This window comes from Anser cygnoides, chromosome 8 (assembly GCF_040182565.1).
Source record: "Anser cygnoides isolate HZ-2024a breed goose chromosome 8, Taihu_goose_T2T_genome, whole genome shotgun sequence".
NCBI classification, from domain to species: domain Eukaryota; kingdom Metazoa; phylum Chordata; class Aves; order Anseriformes; family Anatidae; genus Anser; species Anser cygnoides.
Window position 1 is genome coordinate 16,800,757 of NC_089880.1, and position 17,270 is coordinate 16,818,026.

General features: G+C 40.2%; 1 protein-coding gene across 2 annotated transcripts in view; it reads left to right on the forward strand.

The window, feature by feature from the left end:
- Nucleotides 1–15,907, forward strand: part of EDEM3 (ER degradation enhancing alpha-mannosidase like protein 3) — a 33,460-nt gene extending 17,553 nt beyond the window's left edge. The window contains exons 12-21 of one of the 2 annotated variants that reach the window (XM_067001467.1): nt 1,373–1,456; nt 2,002–2,126; nt 2,639–2,804; nt 6,976–7,130; nt 7,915–8,068; nt 8,684–8,878; nt 9,658–9,823; nt 10,323–10,508; nt 11,371–11,418; nt 12,060–15,907. In XM_067001467.1, the coding sequence (XP_066857568.1) occupies nt 1,373–1,456; nt 2,002–2,126; nt 2,639–2,804; nt 6,976–7,130; nt 7,915–8,068; nt 8,684–8,878; nt 9,658–9,823; nt 10,323–10,508; nt 11,371–11,418; nt 12,060–12,463 (1,683 nt within the window). In that variant the 3' untranslated portion in view covers nt 12,464–15,907. The remainder of the gene's footprint in view (nt 1–1,372; nt 1,457–2,001; nt 2,127–2,638; nt 2,805–6,975; nt 7,131–7,914; nt 8,069–8,683; nt 8,879–9,657; nt 9,824–10,322; nt 10,509–11,370; nt 11,419–12,059) is intronic. The other variant, XM_067001468.1, reaches the window with a different exon arrangement.
- The last annotated feature ends 1,363 nt before the right edge of the window (nt 15,908–17,270 follow it).

The following is a 17,270-nucleotide window of genomic DNA, read 5'->3' on the forward strand; positions in this document are numbered from 1 at the left end:
TTCTTACACAGTTTACAGTTCTATATGTATGACAATAGGGATACGAAATATTTTTCCTTCAGTTAGGCTGTAATTAGTACAGTAATAATAAGTAACAGTTGCTTAGACTTTATATTTCAGCCTTTCAAAATTGATTTTGACTCATTTCAATATGCAAAGTTTATATAAACACATGTGGTTGTAGCTGCTTAGTAACATAATAGCATTAATACTAAAAATCAGTCATCTTCATTAACCCAAAGAAGGAAATTGAAGGCTGAATTGTTCAGAGAGTGTTCTGAAATCTCATAATGTTCCTGAAAGTAGGAACAAGAACTTGTCTGTAGATACTGCAAGTGCAGTCTGAGTGATTTAATTCTGCACAGAAAATCTTGCTTACCTGTTGAAGTATGTCATTCTGTGATGACCCAGAACGTATGAGAGAGCTTCTGACTCTTGGTAATTTTGACTTTCATCTGGTGCTAGTTTACTTCTTTGAGAGGATATTTTAGTTAACGTTACTGTGGAAACAGAGACCAGAAGATGCTCTCCAGTCACTGGAATGATTTTTTTGAGTACTTTTGAAATGATATGATTTTCTTCCTTAGGTTTTTGTGGTTCGTTTTTTTTTTTTTTCTTTAGTGCTTTGTATTCACAAAGGAGATTTTGAAAGATCTTTTAGTGGTATTTAAGCCGATATTGTATCCCCTTCAGCAAAGACTTGATTTAAACTCTATCAGAGACTAGTAGTGTGTGTAAGTCATCACAGAAGCGACTTCTGCCAGTGCATGTTGAGAGCGAATACACAGACTAGGAAATTTTTAGATAACTGACTTCTGGTCTGTGGTATTTTTTATGTCAAACAGCTGCTTACAATCTGTCAGTCTGAAATGACAATTTAATGCGCTGGAAGTGTCAGGTTGTATGTATGTTTGCAGAAATGGTACTTCTTGAAGCTCTGGTTGGTCTCTTCATAGCAACCCTGCACCAGGCTACTGTGGTTGGCTTGTAGCAGTGTGCTGGTGCAGGTGGGAGCACTGGGTGGCTGTGTGCTCCCTCCTGGGGCTGGAGCACAAATTCTCATCTGGCACCTTTTGCCTCCTGAAAGCCCTGCGGGACTCCACTTGCTGGACATTTCTAAGAGGCTGGATGGTGTCAGGACTACTGTGCTGACACAGCTTAAATCTTTCTTGTACTAAATGTGCTACAGCACTGTTTTAGGTTTTGGTCTCAAGTTGAACTAACTAAAACGAGGTTCTTGTGGCCTTCTGAGATTGATGTTGGGCATCAGTCCTCCACTGGTATACTTCAGCTGTTGTAATATGGTTAACACAGAATTCAAAGTAAATCCATGTTTGTTTTTATCTCGCATTGTTTTTTTCTTCTTCCTCAGGCTTTCACAACTGACTTCAGAGTTCATTGGGCTCAGCATCCTTTAAGGCCTGAATTTGCCGAAAGCACTTATTTCTTGTATAAGGTAAGATCAGTTTCATTCCTTTTTTGTTTGCTTTTTCTTGCACCTAGAATTTTGTTGGCATTGTAATTCAGTTACAGAATGAGTAGCCTATCTCCAGCTTATTTTATCTACCGGAACCAGTTCTGTATATAGAGAGGACAGAAGTATTATTGGTATCAAAAATTGTTCTAGGAATTTTATATGCCTAGAATAAAAAAAAAAAGTCATTAAGTGACAAAAGCCCATATTTTCAAAGATATTTAGGATTTGCTGATCTCTTAGATTGTGTAGAGACTTAAGAACAAAAGCTACTTGTACTTTGCAGAGTAATGCCTAATGTCTTGGGTTTCTGTAAATACTTTCATGTGCTTATCTGTGTTTCTGCAAAAGGTGACAGTGTTGTACCTCAGAGGTCCTATTTGTGACTGTTTAGCTCCTATTGATAAATTAGGCCTTACTGGCATCTAAGAAGCTATGAAAACAATATATTACAACAGAGAAATGAAAGCAGCTAATTGTGAAGTCTGAGTATGCCTAAAGGTTGGTTTTTTGTTTTTTTTTAATAGGCTACTGGAGACCCTTACTATCTAGAAGTAGGAAAAACACTCATTGAAAACTTAAACAAGTATGCAAGAGTACCTTGTGGGTTTGCAGCAATGAAGGATGTTCGTACAGGAAGCCATGAGGACAGGTGAAAGCTTTTGCAGTATTTTTTTTCTATGAAATTGTATGGGGAAAAAAAGTCTATTTACCCTGTTGATAAAATTGAGTTAATTGACTCTTGTAGCTGTCTTCAGGTTGATAACCAGGTCTGAAATTATCCATACTTGTCATAGTCTGTGAACTCTTTCCATAGTTTTACAGATTCTTTTACATAAGAATGTTTTTAGTTTAATAACCCTTAATTTTATAGCACACTTTCATGAGATTCAGAGCAATAGATTGGTTACTTTCAAACAAAATATACTTCAAATCTAGAAGTTTCTAAAAATATAATAATATTTGCTTTCATGTAATGCTGTTTTGTATTGAATATGCTGAATCATTTCATTCCAAATGTAGTTTTCTTCTAATGGAGTAAAGTTCAATAATAATAGTCATGAAGACTTCAGAGATGGAGCAATGTGAGTATTTCTTTTACTGACATTTTAGAACAATGTGTATCTTAAAGGGCATCTGTTTTTGTTTTTGTTTTTTCCATAGAATGGACTCTTTCTTTCTGGCTGAAATGTTTAAATATCTTTACCTGCTGTTTGCTGATAAGGAAGACATGATTTTTGACATAGAAGATTATATATTCACTACAGAAGCTCATCTATTACCACTTTGGCTTTCCACTACAAACCAAACCATATCTAAAAAAAATACAGTAAGTAACCTCAGGTTTAATGGTGCTGTAGATCAGTTCCTTTTTTGAGAGGAAATGGAAGAAAAATCGTAGTTTGTAGTATGCTAGTTTTGACAGTCTGTTTTGTCTGAACTGTTTCATCATATTAACGCTGACAGTCACGTGCATCTGAATAATGTTTCCATAATCAGATTCTGCACCACTCAGTCTTGAGAAAAAGGTTGTGGATTATTAGCGATATTTAAAAAGGATCATTCTCTGTCTCGGGTTGTATAAATTTTAAAATCACATGCTTTGATATTTTTATCTTCACATTTATTTTCTCTTATTTTTCTAAAACATTTGCAACAACATTCCTAAGTCTTTTTGTTGGTTATTTTACTACACAGGCCATTTGCAGATTTTCAAAGGTTTTTGAGACTTCTGCAAGGTTAATTTGACAAGATAGTTATAGCTTTTGAGATGTTCAATTGTTCTAGTTTGTGTGATACGCATCTGTTATGTAAATTTAAGACTATAAATGTGTTTATAAATTATCTTCACCTTCCAAAATACCTTATGTTACTACAGCTGTGTCTTGAAGCATAGAAACGCTTCTCTTATTTATGTTCAATAACATGGTATAGTTTATTTATAAATGAATGTCATGAGGTTGATTTTTTTTGTTTGTTTGTTTCCTGATGGTGGATATCCTGCACTCTTTGAAGTGTTCTTTTCTTGAACATCATCTTTTGTCTTTGAGTTTTGGAAACAGGGATTGTGAAGGAATTGCAAATGGATTTAAAATGGACAGCATGTATTACCGAACTTTTTCAACACCTGTAATGTAACCGTTTTTTTGCTGCTTTTTTGTCGGTGGTGTGATCAACGTTTTTCAAATTATGCACAAAGTTCTTCAAAGGTTTTTAAAGATCATTTTATATAATTTTCATTCCCAATATGAGAAGGTGATTACTTCTGAGATGCTCAGGATTCCCACAGCTGATGCTTTTATGAAGTGCTGGTCTAATGTATGTGGTCTTCTTGACAATATCAAATGTTCAGTAAAAACCCAAAGAAGAGGATAGAGTAATTTATTTGAATGTAATTATCTTAAGCGTTGTTAAGTCTGAATTACAAACGTGCTTAACACAAATCAAAGAAAGTTTCCATTTAGTATGTTGTTGACAACATGCATGAAATGTACCCTTGGTGGAAGAGGATCAGGTCAGGGAATTCTTAAGCAAACTGAACGTTCATAAAGTTCATGGGCCCTGATGGGATGCACCCATGAGCACTGAGGGAGCTGGTAGATGTGATTGCGAGGCCACTCTGTATAATCTTTAATTGATCCTGGCAACTGGGAGAACTGCACAAAGACTGGAGGAAAGCAATTGTCACTCTTGCCTTCCAGAAGGGCAGGAAGGAGGACCCAGGGAACTATAGGCTGGTCAGCCTCACCTCGAACCCTGAGGAGGTGATAGAACAGCTCATCATGGAAACTATTTCCAGGCATATGAAGGAAAAGAAAAACCTTGGGAGCCAGCATGGTTTCACCAAGAGGAAGTCATGCTTGACCAACCTGATAAGCTTTTATAATGAAATCATCAACCTGATGAGGGTCAGGCTGAAATCACCAGCCTGAGGAGAGAGCAGTGGGTATTGTTTTCCTGGACTTCAGTAAGGCCTTTGACACTGTCCTCCATAAGATCCTCATAGAGAAGCTGTTGAAGTATGGGCTAGATGAGCAGACCAGGATCAAAAATTGTCTAAATGGCTGGACCCGGAGGGTGGTACAGTCTAGTTGGAGGTCAGTGCAAGCAGAGTACACCGTGGGTCCAGTCCTGTTTAACATTTTCATTAACAATCTGGATGATGGTTGGGGTGCATCCGCAGCAAATCTGTAGGTGATGCAAAACTGGGGAGAGTGGCTGACTCGCCAAGGGCCATGCTGCCATCCAGAGGGACCGTAACAGGCTGGAAAGGTGGGCTGACAAGAACCTCCTGAAGTTCAGCAAGGAGAATTCCAGTGTCCTGCACCTGGGGAGGAACAGCCCCGGGTACCAGGACATGCTGTGGCCACCGAGCTGGAAGGTAGTGCTGCAGAAATGGACCTAAGGGTCCCGGCTGTGACACCAGGTTGAACGACTCAGCAGTGTGCCCTTGCTGCCAAGCAAGCTAACGGTATTCTTGGCTGTATTAGGCAGAGTATTGCCAGCAGGTTAAGAGAGGTGATCTGCTCTGCATAGCACTGGTGAGGCTGCACCTGGAGTACCCTGCCCAGTTCTGTGCAAGAGAGACCTGGACACTCTGGGAAGAGTCAGATGTAGGGCCACCAAGATGATGAAGACTGTCCAGTGAGGAGAGGCTGAGGGAGCTGGAATTGCCCAGCCTGGAGAAGTGGAGGCTCTGGGGGAGCTCATCCATAGAATCATAAAATATCCCATGTTGGAAGGGACCCATAAGGATCGTCGAGTCCAACTCCAGGCACCACACAGGCTTACCCAAAAATTCAGACCATATGACTGAGAGCACAGTCCAAACGCTTCTTAAACTCTGACAGGCTCGGTGCTGTGACTGCGTCCCTGGGGAGCCTGTTCCAGTGCGCGACCACCCTCTCAGTGAAGAACCTCTTCCTGACGTCCATGTCTCTAACTACCTGCAGGGAGCTGCGGAGAGGATGGAGCCAGGCTGCTGCCAGCGGTGCCCAGAGACAGGGCCCAGCCTGGAGCCCCTCAGGCAGCGTATCAGGGCTGGGTGGGTGCTGGAGTCCTGTCACAGGCTGCCCACAGGGGCTGTGGGGACTCCTCCTGGGGGGCTTCCAGAGCCACCTGGACGTGGGGCTGGGCACCAGCTGGGGGGGCCCTGCTGGCCTCAACAACTCCGTGAAGGGGCTAAAAGGCTGTGAAGCTGTGTTACTTTTTAATGGAATTCAGCTAACCTGGAAAAAAATGGATAGGAAAAATAGAATGTGTAAACGTATTTTTAATGTAAACACAGTGAGCTGAAATGTCTATGAGATAGTTGGTAGTAGCAAGCCAACATCCTGTTTGTATTTATTCTTGTAAACAGGAAAGGTCGTACCGTACTATGCTGGAACATGCAATGTACTGTAAACCTTTCTGAAGTGACGTGACTACCGTTGGTCACACCAAGAGCAGAGATACTTGAAAGTGTTGATTCCAGTAAGCTAATAGCCTTTTAGATCTTTTTTTTTTTTAATTTTAGGAAGCCTTTAAATAGATGTTTTTAATTAGCTAATACATTGTAAACAGTGTTGGTTTTTGTAAGTAAATAAATACTACCTTAATTTTTATAGGTGGGAAAATTAACTTGCCAGTTATCCAATGTGTTATTTGCGAACAGTGCAAAGAAACAAAGTGGAGACTAAATATGGCTCCACTTTTTCCACTGTACACCCGCTCCACATGATTTCGTGTAACAAAACAGTGATTTGTGCAAACATTAACTGTCATCTTTTCTGAAAATATAGAATGTTAGAATTATATATAGATACATCCTTGCCCCTTCACAAGCTTACAAGTCTGTGTAATTCCTGATGAGGAGAATCTTTTGTTCATAAAAAAGTTTTCAAGAAGCCACTTGTTTTTCCTTTTGTAATATTCTTTATAAACATGCGTTTAACTTTACGATGCATGGCTATTGTGGTATTTTATGAACGAAGTTGATCTCCTACAATGTTTTGTAGATTTTTTTTTACCCAAAGGAAAGATGTGACATTATTAGTAATCTCAAATAAGAATTGCTTAAAGCCTGCAGCTGCTTCAGATGGCATCAAGGCAGTAACAAAGAAATTGTAATTACTTCCTCAAGTTGTCAAGCTTGTGAAGGTACGGGGACACTAGATATGTCATGAGCAGGCTTGAGAAATACTGTGTGCTGGTAGACAAGTAACTGCAAAACCGTTCTAGAAACCGAATGCAAGATTGGCAGATTACAAATTGGAAACAATGCCTTTATGCCTAAAAAGGGGTTGTGGTGCACTGATTACTTTTTATCATTGCATGGTGAGGCACAGAAGAATTATGCATTTCTCATTTCTGGAAACTGTGTGGTTGTAGGACATCTATTGCATTCAACTGCTGCATGTCCTGAGCACACTGATGACTTAAGGGTAGGCCTGTTTGTTGATTTTCTTCTTATAATAATGTAACCTGCGCTTTTAATAGGTGATCTGTATCTTTCATTTTAGACTACAGAATACACAGAGCTGGATGACAGTAATTTTGACTGGACCTGTCCGAACACCCAGATCCTTTTCCCAAATGACCCAATGTTTGCTCAGAGTATTCGTGAACCTTTGAAAAATGTGGTGGATAAGAGCTGTCCTAGGGGTATTTCCAGAGCGTAAGATGAATATCTTCTGTCTTTTGTTACTGTAGGAATGACAGGAATAGTGTCTGTTATGCGTGGGAGGAGAAATAGGAGGTCTACTGGAGCTTGCTGACCTTGAGCTTGTAGTCTTTTTGGAATGGAGAGGCTAGCTTTGGGAAAAACTAGTTTTGTCTGGCCTCATCGGCAATGCTTTGTTCATTTCCATCAGGAATTAGTGAATGTTTCAGAGCAAAAGGAGTTTAATGAGCCATATACTCCAAATGGAAATTGTAGCCCACGTATTACAGGAAATACATCTTCTGAATTTGTAAAATTAATTCCTTTGGTTTCTTGAACAGTCCTGCAACTCTTTTCTGTAGTAAGAAAATAATGTTGCTGTACATAATTTCAGATATTTTGAAGGGCTTAGGTCAGTCTGAAATTGAAGTTGTTTATCCTTCTGACCATCTCTGTGATATTTGTGTTTCATGAGTAAAAAAATGAGTAGCAATTGTTAGGAAAAATGTTTTTAATCGGTCTTACAATTATACAGACTACTTAGAAATGAGAGGCAGCATGTGATAGGTTCATGTTATCAACATTTTGTGTTCTTTGTCGCAGTACAAAATCAGCGAGAATGTAGGCAGCTTCTAAAAAAGGCTGAGAAGTTCTCTGTTGAAACGTGTGCTCAACTTTATTCCAAAAAATTGTAATCTTGTGGTGGTAGGAATAACCTGTGGAAGTTATGTGAGAGTTATGTTTCAAGAATAATCTTTTTTCTTTTTATAAAGCTCTGATTTCTGATATCTTTTGTCAGAGAGGAGAGTTTGGGAAGTGGACCAAAACCACCACTGAGAGCCAGAGATTTCATGGCCAGTAATCCTGAGCATTTGGAGATACTGAAGAAGATGGGAGTCAGCTTGATTCATCTCAAAGATGGAAGAGTACAATTAGTACAGCATGCAGTGCAAGTAAGGCCCAACAGTACCTCTTTTGAAAACTTCTAGTAAAATCATACTAGCTATGATATTTAACATTTTGGGGTTCAGGAGGGACAGACTGACTGGAAAGGGGAGGGAGCGCATGAGGTGGATGTGCAGCTGTATTTAGCAGGTTTATATGCTGTTAATATTTTGTCAGTAACACTTTTAACTAATCATCCATTAAATTAGATGGAGGCTTTTCATGTCCAAGTAATGTAGTTAATAGGGTCTTATCTGAAAATACGAAGTTTTCAATGTGAGGTATTTCTATTCATTTAGGAGTTCTAATTATTCACATATTTTTAGTCTGCAGTGTGGTAAAATTGCTAAAAAGTTAAATTCCAGTTTTGAAATGGTGAATAAGTGCCAAGAGCATCCACTCTGTATCTTAAAATCTTTGTAGCATTGAATGTTTGCTAACGGTACTGTTTTGTGAGGAAATTGATATAAAAACAGAGCATTATTCTGAACCATTAAAGTACTAACATATGTGATGTAAATGGTGGCCCAAGCAAAGCTAACTTCATTTTTTTCTCCAAGTTTGTCAGACATTTAAGATAAAACTTTATTATTTCAAAACTTTATTATATCTTCACTCTTCAGGCAGCAAGCTCACTTGATGCTGAAGATGGCTTACGGTTCATGCAGGAAATGATTGAACTCTCCAGTCAGCAACAGAAAGAGCAACAGCTACCTCCTCGTGCTGTTCAGATTGTTTCCCATCCATTCTTTGGCAGGGTGGTCTTGACTGCGGGACCAGCACAATTTGGGATGGATTTATCCAAACACAAATCAGGGGTGTGTAAGATGTATCTGGGATCTGTTTTACAGTGCTTTCTGTTACTTTCCATATTGCTGAAGCCTAAATTTTACAATATTGATACTGTTTCAGGATAGCTAGGTAGAGTGTAATTGATTAATTACAGGGGTTAAAATGACAAGGGTGCAGCAAGACAGAACGCAGTCTTTTTAGATGAGTGGCTTATCGGTCTGTAGCCTATGCTCTGCTCTTGGGCCATCAGTCATGATTGAGGACTTAATATACATGCATAGTATGACTTTGAAACAAATTCATATAATTCGCAGTGCATTTCTCAAGAGGTGTTCAGTTATAAGGGATGGTTTTCCTCCTATGTCAGCCGTGATTTTACAGAAGCCCTTTTAGAGTAGGCTATTGTTTTCATAAGCTTTCATAAAGGCCTGTATCTAGATGGAAGAAGAAAATACCAGAGTCAGTGGTTCGTATTAGAAGCAGCAGGAAAACCGCATGACTTTGCTGGGCAAGATACAGCCCAACAGATGAGTCCCAGACTGCCAGTTCACAGAAGAAAATTTTCCAGAGACTATAGTTCACGGGTACAGACAAAATATGAATATAAGAATTAGGTTTTCACATGGCAATTCTTTGCTGCTTATTTCAAGGTCCACGGTGTAAAGATTACCTGTGCTGACAGAAGATACTAAATGCATTATATTAACTGGAAGAAAAAAAAAACTAAAAAGCTCAGGAATCTTTTGCAAGCTTGAATGTACTGCTCTAATTCTCTCTTTGTTCTTGGTTTTGTTTTTCCACACAGACAAGAGGATTTGTTGTGACCATTAAGCCATATAATGGTTGTTCAGAGATCACTAATCCTGAGGCAGTGAAAGAAAAAATTGCCTTGATGCAAAGAGGCCAGTGTATGTTTGCTGAAAAGGCACGAAACATTCAAAAAGCTGGAGCAATAGGAGGCATTGTTATTGGTAAATAAGATTTTAATTCATTTGTATAAATGTAACCTGTATTTTACAGAGTTGATTATATTGGAAAGCTGACAAGAAGCTGCTAAACCTGCTGAAATGACGGTATTCCAACACAAACTGTGCTTTCAGAAGACAAAGAAATGTTTTGCTTATGTCTGTTTGTGCATGAAGTGTAACCAAACAAAGCATGATGGGTGATTGTCTCTGGTTTTACAGAGTAAAGTTGTTATTGTAAGGATCACTGAGTGTTGGAATAATGCTATCTAGTGACTGTTGAGGCAGACTTAAGGTGCAAAGTAAATGAAAAAATGGTAAGGAGTACAAGTACACAAGTTGTTGGGTCTTTTGTCTTTTTGTACCTGATTTACTATTATCTATGAGGAGTCCTTAACTGACTGGGCAGTAGGAAGCTGCTCAAAAAGTCTGCTGAAGTTTGAAGTTGTAGTCTGTTTATCTACCAGAAGGGTTTGCTAGCTTTTTCTTCTGTGTGTCTGGCTAGATGACAATGAAGGAAGCAGCAGTGACACAGCTCCTCTCTTCCAAATGGCCGGTGATGGAAAGAATACAGATGATATCACAATCCCCATGCTCTTCCTGTTCAACAAGGAAGGAAATATTATACTGGATGCAATCCGGGAATACGAGGCAGTAGAGGTGCTCCTTTCTGACAAAGCAAAAGACAGAGGTAAGTTGAAAGGTGTTTTTATACAGAAGTAACTTCTAGCTGTGCCATGGCATGATGTGAAATGTCCGAGAGTGATTTCTGTTGCTACCCAGAGGTGCAATATTAAAGGTGCAAAGGTTATTTGGTAATGTTAGCTTTCTGTTCGACCTTAGTATTAGTTTTGTTATATGAAAGCCATTATCTGAGGGCCTCCCTCCCTGCACCCCCAAGTTAACATTAACATCCAGAAATGCTGTTCATAAGTTAAATGTAAGTTTAACTAAGGAGACAATACAGTCCTTTGGATTCCTTTTGAACCCTTTTTGTCATGATCTGCTTTGAAGTAATATCAGAAATAGCAGAAGTGTTTTCAGTGCCCTACATTGTAAGTGTAGCTCCCCAGTGACATTCTTGGTGCCCAAAAGGAAAGAGACAGCTATTATAACTGCTTTGCCTGTCAAAGCAAAAGTGGTTATCATGCAAAATAAGGTTGCTGACCTCAGGTGCTTTTCAGTTTTTGCATTTATTATACAAGAAAATTGCAAGCTAGTACATATCAAATTAAAACATTTGCGTACGGCAGAAATTTCTAGGTTTTCCTTTTGCAAGCTTTCCTGGTAGCATTGCTTTATCTGAGCAGAGTATGTGAAGAGTTAGTATCTCTAGTAAACTAGTGACAGCATTTATTTTCTGCCCATTTGCAAAGGTGATATTCTGAAAGCTCCAATACTATTTTTTTCATAGCTGCTTACAAATTCTTATTGTCTGTAACTATGGTTAAGCTGGTCTAACAAACTACTAAACACAGAAGATAGTTCTGCATTTGAGAATTTGTAATGCATATGTGTTTCTTCCCTCCTCGTGCTTTCATTTGGAATCCCAGCAACAATCTTTAAAGGTAAAACGATTCCAAACTACATTATTGATAGCAGTAAGTATCCTGTATTAAAAATGGCATATACAGTTTAACTCCCTAGAGGTCTTGAAATAATAGCATCTTGTACACTAGTTACAAGAAATTTGTGTGGTTAAATTCAGACAGCTGCTGGAAATTTATAAACTGGATCAGTGCTAGACACATCAGTGTTGTTTTGAGTGAAACTATGAGGAGGGAGGCTTTCACTCTCTTTAGTTTGTAGGTTAGTAAGGTGGTATAACTCTGCATCTCCCACTTCCTCACATGTGGCATTGTGGTGGATCTGGGAGTACTTTAAAACCCATCATTAAAGTTCAGCGCACACAGTGGATGCTGAAGTATTTGCTGAAGTCTGGAAGAGAACTACGAAGTGCTAGTCTAGGCAACTAGCACTGGCCCAGAAATCACGATTCAGGTTTTGGAAACCAAAACTAATCTCACTAGACTGCTTGCCCTTTCTAATGATTAAATGTTTTCCCTCCCTTCCCTCTGTAAAATACATTCCTTAGTAGCGTTAAGTTTTCATATCAATGGAAAGTTTGTGCTTCCTTAAGTAATAAGGTCAAAGGAAGTGATCTTGCTTTTGAATTATATAATAAAATGCTACCTTTCTATTTTTTTTCAAAATACCTTTTCTTTCTCTTCCCCTCTCAAAGACTTGGAAATGGAGAATATGGACCAGAAATTATCTGAAAATGATTCACATAAACAAAATTCTGAAGAAGCTTCTTCAGCATCTCAGGATGTTGTTGCGGTCAGTGAAGAACCGGAAGGAGAAAGCTCCGATGTTACTGACCCTGATTCTTTGTCTCCTGCTCATGCAGACAGTGACAGCGTTTCCATTTCAGATCAGGACTCCTACACCCCTGGAACTGATGAGGCTAGTACTCCAGAGCCAGCATGTATGCAAGGGGATAACCAGCCTCAGGAACAAAAGACCGAGACAGAGTCAAACTCCAAAGTTAACTGGGATAATAAAGTACAACCTATGGAATCCATATTAGCAGACTGGAATGAAGATATAGAAGCATTTGAAATGATGGAAAAGGATGAACTATGACTTGTAATAATGACTTGTTAGTAAACAAATGGAGAACTCTTTGGGTAGAAGTGAGGCCCTGATGTCTGAGAACTAGAAAACATTCAGTATTGTGATGAGCAACCAGGTGTCACCTGGAAATTATCATATAAATCCAGCACACACTCTTTTGTTTTGATTTTTTCCTGTTTAAAAATGGGAACGTGCAATCGAAGCATTCGTATGGCTCCACTGCGTGGTGCTGTTACCCCGGGGGGCTCGTCAGGAAACGAGCCCATCTTCTGCCTTCCAGGTGCCAAGGGGTCACACTCTTTGGCCTCTGGAAAGCAAAAGTTAAACGCAGTGGGGCTAACATACCACATCAACGGTTTGGGCGGGAGCACTTCCGTAGGCCAGCGACTGTTCTGGTCGGAGTGAAGGTGCAGTTTCACTGATCGCTACTCCGTTGAAAGCCTTCATTGCTGGCAGCGGGTGAAATCATTTCCGGTTGTTGTCTTTAAGACACTGGTAGAAGCAGTTGGATTTTGTTCTGACATATCATACTGAGACACAGTAGTGTTGCTCATCGCTCCTTCCATCTGTTACCATGAAGAATGACCAAGATGACTTGTGAGTTTTTCCTTCTGCTTTACTTTCAACTAGTGAAACTATATAAACTGAAGGCAGCGTGTGCTTTGTGAGCAGGTTCCATCAGGGAAACGAAGACAGCCCTGCTCATTTGGGATCTAACAGGTAAAGGTTCGAAGTGTGCTATGAAAGCTATGTTTGAGATGGAGGTAAGGTGGATGGGGCAGATGTTGAGTACAGGCATTTCCTTTGGCCTTCCAGGTTGAAAAACCCAGTCTACCCTGAGACAGTTTAAACTGGCAATAGTCTCTGAAAGGATACTAAACAGAATTAGATCAGCTATAACAAAAACTTCCTTTTTCTACAATTTTTATTCTAACAGCTTGACTTCATTGTCATTTTTATATGCAACTTCGATATGTGTGATACTTAAGGCAATGAGGCCAGTACCAGTGGTGAAGTGCGACAGTTCTGGCTGTTGGGTCCATAGTTCAAAGTATAGTGGTGTGAATTGTGAGAATGACTGGTATGTTACTGTGGGCTTTGGGAGTTTGTTACAGATAAGTGTGGGTCCTAATTTGTTATCCCTATTATGAAAAGCATTATTTAAATAAAAATGGGGATGCTTAAACAGCTGAGATGTTTTGACTGCGTCCAAAGAAACTGCCAAAAGCTAATTAAGTTGATTTAGATAAACTGCTTGTTAGAAAATCATGGCTCAAAGAATTGTTTTATATCAAAGAATAAATTAACACTGCCTGTATGCTGCACCAGGCTAGAAATGAAGTTTATATTAATCTTTACAATGGATTTTTTTAAAACTGCCCAAATCTGAAGTGCGCCTTTCATTTAGCTGTTGAAATTATGCGTGCTGAATATGCAACTGTTAATTAGTACAGCCATACTGTATTTATTTATGTATACTAATGTACAGTATGAATGGAGAAATCCCAGGCAAATGTTGTATACATGTATACTTGACACTTGCTTTCAACAGGTTCGAGATGCACAGGCACCTTTTGAGAGCATGACAGTCAGTTGGAATACTATCTGTAAATTGAACAATAACTTTAAATCATTAGAGTAGGAGGTAATTTGGAGGAGGAAATGAAGCAGTAGCAGAGTAGTGAATAAGTGTCCTTTTAAAATAAATTAGCTTTCAAATGTAGTTATTCCTTTGCACAGCTAACTATGGAGGCTTGAACTGAGCGAGTAGGGTTTGCAGCAGCTGAGCTTTTTCAGTTGAGGTATTTTTTTTTTCTTTTTTTATGTGGGTTTCTTCATGTAGGGAGTTTGACCATGGGAGCCTGTTAAGTGTCCTTTGTTACTCAGAGCCCCGCTCTGCGCCAGACGCAGCGCTCCCCTGGCAGCGCCGGGGCTCGAAGCCACACGGCCCGGGGCAGGCAGCTACGGCACTGAGACCGCCTGGTGCCGGCCACGGGCCTTTGCCCGGCTGTGACTCCTTCGGTCTGCCAGTGCTTGGTGCCACAAAGGAGCCCTCGAGTTCTCGTGCTCTTCGGTGTGGACTATGTCCTCATTAGTTCTTTTGGTGAATATAAAATTTTTTATAGGCATAGAGGTCCTCCAGTCATTATGTTAAGACTGTCAATATTGCAACTGAAGCTTATCTTTTTTTTTAACCTGCAGAAAATTTAAGTGTAGTTGTAAAATTTTACTAAAAGATTAACTTCTCCTTGCCACCACAAGCTCGTGGTTAATCACAGATGTGGATGAAGCGGTTAAGGAAGGAAACCTCTCTTGTTTCAAGGGATTCTGTGTAATCCTGGAGCTCAGTGTAGGTTTGAAGCATGGGTTTGGTGGTGGCCTACCTCAGATAACTGTTTCCCCCTCCCTTCTGGATTGATTTTTGTCGTTGTTGTTGTTGTTTAAGTTTGTTTTACTTGGAAATGATCATGAGACCGTAGCCATGTTTCACAGGTGGGGTTCATGCTTGGTTTACGGAACTGAATTGGGTAAAGTTGGCCTTTTGGGAAAGAAGAGTAAATTGGGGGGGAAGAGGGGACAGTTTTGTTCAGGTTATTTTTACTTTGTGTTTCCTTATGAGGAAATAAGCTGTATTTAACCTTTTCATATCATGCTGAAAGTAGTTCAATTTCCTGTCACTGTCATCTTAAAAAGCAAAAAGAATGTATTAATCTTTTTTTAATCTTTTGGAGATGGGGAGTAAGCGTTCTTTCCAAATTTTTAAGTCTGCTCCACGTGGAATATTGCTCGTGCATCACTAATGGATTATTTGTCTGGTATTGTACATTAATTTGTATAGTATTGAACACTGAAGAATTCAGGAATCTGAGATGGAACTAGCACTTGCTCCATGCCATGTAATTCAGATTAGCCAATTAATTTCTCATTTGATATTAGAGGAATATTCTCAATTGTTTACATTTATTGTTTGTTAATGAAGTTCTAAAACAAGCCCAGCTTTGTTTCTCCTCCTACTGCCAGCATACCTGAAGGCGTTAACATCAGTCATGAGTATGTTGAGAAGTTGAAAACGGGCCATCTTATGCAAAAGGCATCACTCAGAACATAGGAAAAAAAAAAACATTCTGTGAATGAAATATTGTATGTTCAGATTTTATAAGATTTTTTTTTTAGCCAGCCCAATTTACAGCCGTATATTTTCTTATGAAAGATGTCTAATAACAGGTGCTGTAACACTATTGTTGGGTTTTACTGTCTGGTGGTAAATGTATACAATATTTCTAAGGGCAACTATGTACTGTGATGTAAAAGTCTGGGCTAAAGTGTATATAATCTGTGTACATAATTGTGTACTTATTATAATTGCTGATTGTAAAGATTTAATAAAATGTAAATATTCTGGTCAAGCTGTTCTAAACTGACACTAGCTTCTGAATGGCCTGGCCAGCTGTGTTTACCTTGATTTTTTAATTATCCTTTTTAGCAAGGCCTGTGGTAGGGACACCAATACTGCTTGGGTTCTTCATTAACAATGCCCCTTAATGAGGGGCTGGTGCTGACTCTCGGCATGGACAGGGCCGGATGGGGCACAGGGAGGCAGGGATGGAGGAAGCAGCAGGCACCTCACCCTGCCAGGAGCTTGGAAAGGGGGTGGTGTTTCATGAGGGTGGCCAAGCACAGGGACAGGTACATGGCACTGTTACGTATAAATGATACATCAAATTTTATACTTCAAATTTGTTGTTTAGAGGGTCTGGTCTGGTAAGTCTCAAAGGAGAGGTTTTTCCATTACTGTGTTACTAGCTGCTCTGTGACACCTCAGTGTCCAGAGAAGGGCCACGAAGATGGTGAAGGGCCTAGAGGGGAAGACGTATGAGGAGTGGCTGAGGTCACTTGGCCTGTTCAGCCTGGAAAAGAGGAGGCTGAGGGGAGACCTCATCGCGGCCTACAGCTTCCTCACGAGGGGGAGTGGAGGGGCAGGTGCCGATCTCTTCTCTTTAGTGACCAGTGATAGGACCCGAGGGAATGGAGTCGAGCTGCGACAGGGGAGGTTCAGGCTGGACATCAGGAAGAGGTTCTTCACTGAGTGTGGTTACACACTGGAACAGGCTCCCCAGAGACGCAGTCACAGCACCGAGCCTGTCGGAGTTTAAGAAGCGTTTGGACTGTGCTCTCAGTCATATGGTCTGAATTCTTGGTCTAGACGTGTGGTGCCAGGAGTGGGTCCTGGGTTCTTGTGGGGCCAACTTGGGATATTTTATGATTCTATGACCTCTGCTCCTGTGAGGCTTTGCAGCGGGACTTCAGGCCTCAGAGCGTTTCAGAGCAAGGTACCTTCTGCCTTCCTCATCCCTTGAAGGCTCCTTAGAGCAGGATGTTCAAAAAGCATTTTGGTGTAATTCCCCTCGCCCCGCGGTTATCCTCCTTGGGGGCACGTGTTGCAGGGCTGCATGGAGAAGGAGGTGGGGAAAAGCTTGCACTGGAAGAAAAGTGTAGGAGAAAGGGTCTGAAAACCAAGGAATGAGAGAAGTTATTTGGTGCTGGGCTTGTAAAGTGAGGAGTTGCCTTTCCGGGGCTGGTGGTGGGTGCAAAGGAGATGCTGCGATGGGGACAGCACAGGGGCATTTGGGGTCAGCACACCAAGGGCACAGGTGTGCAGAGGCAGAGAAAGCCATGAGGAAGGCTTTTCACAATCCCATCCTTTGAAGCAACTTTTAATTGCCTTCTTAATGAGATGATGTGACCAGCGCTAGTCTCTCTTCTGATGTGTGCTAAGTAAGAGAAAATGCAGCAGGGGTGAGGCTACAGCTGTGAA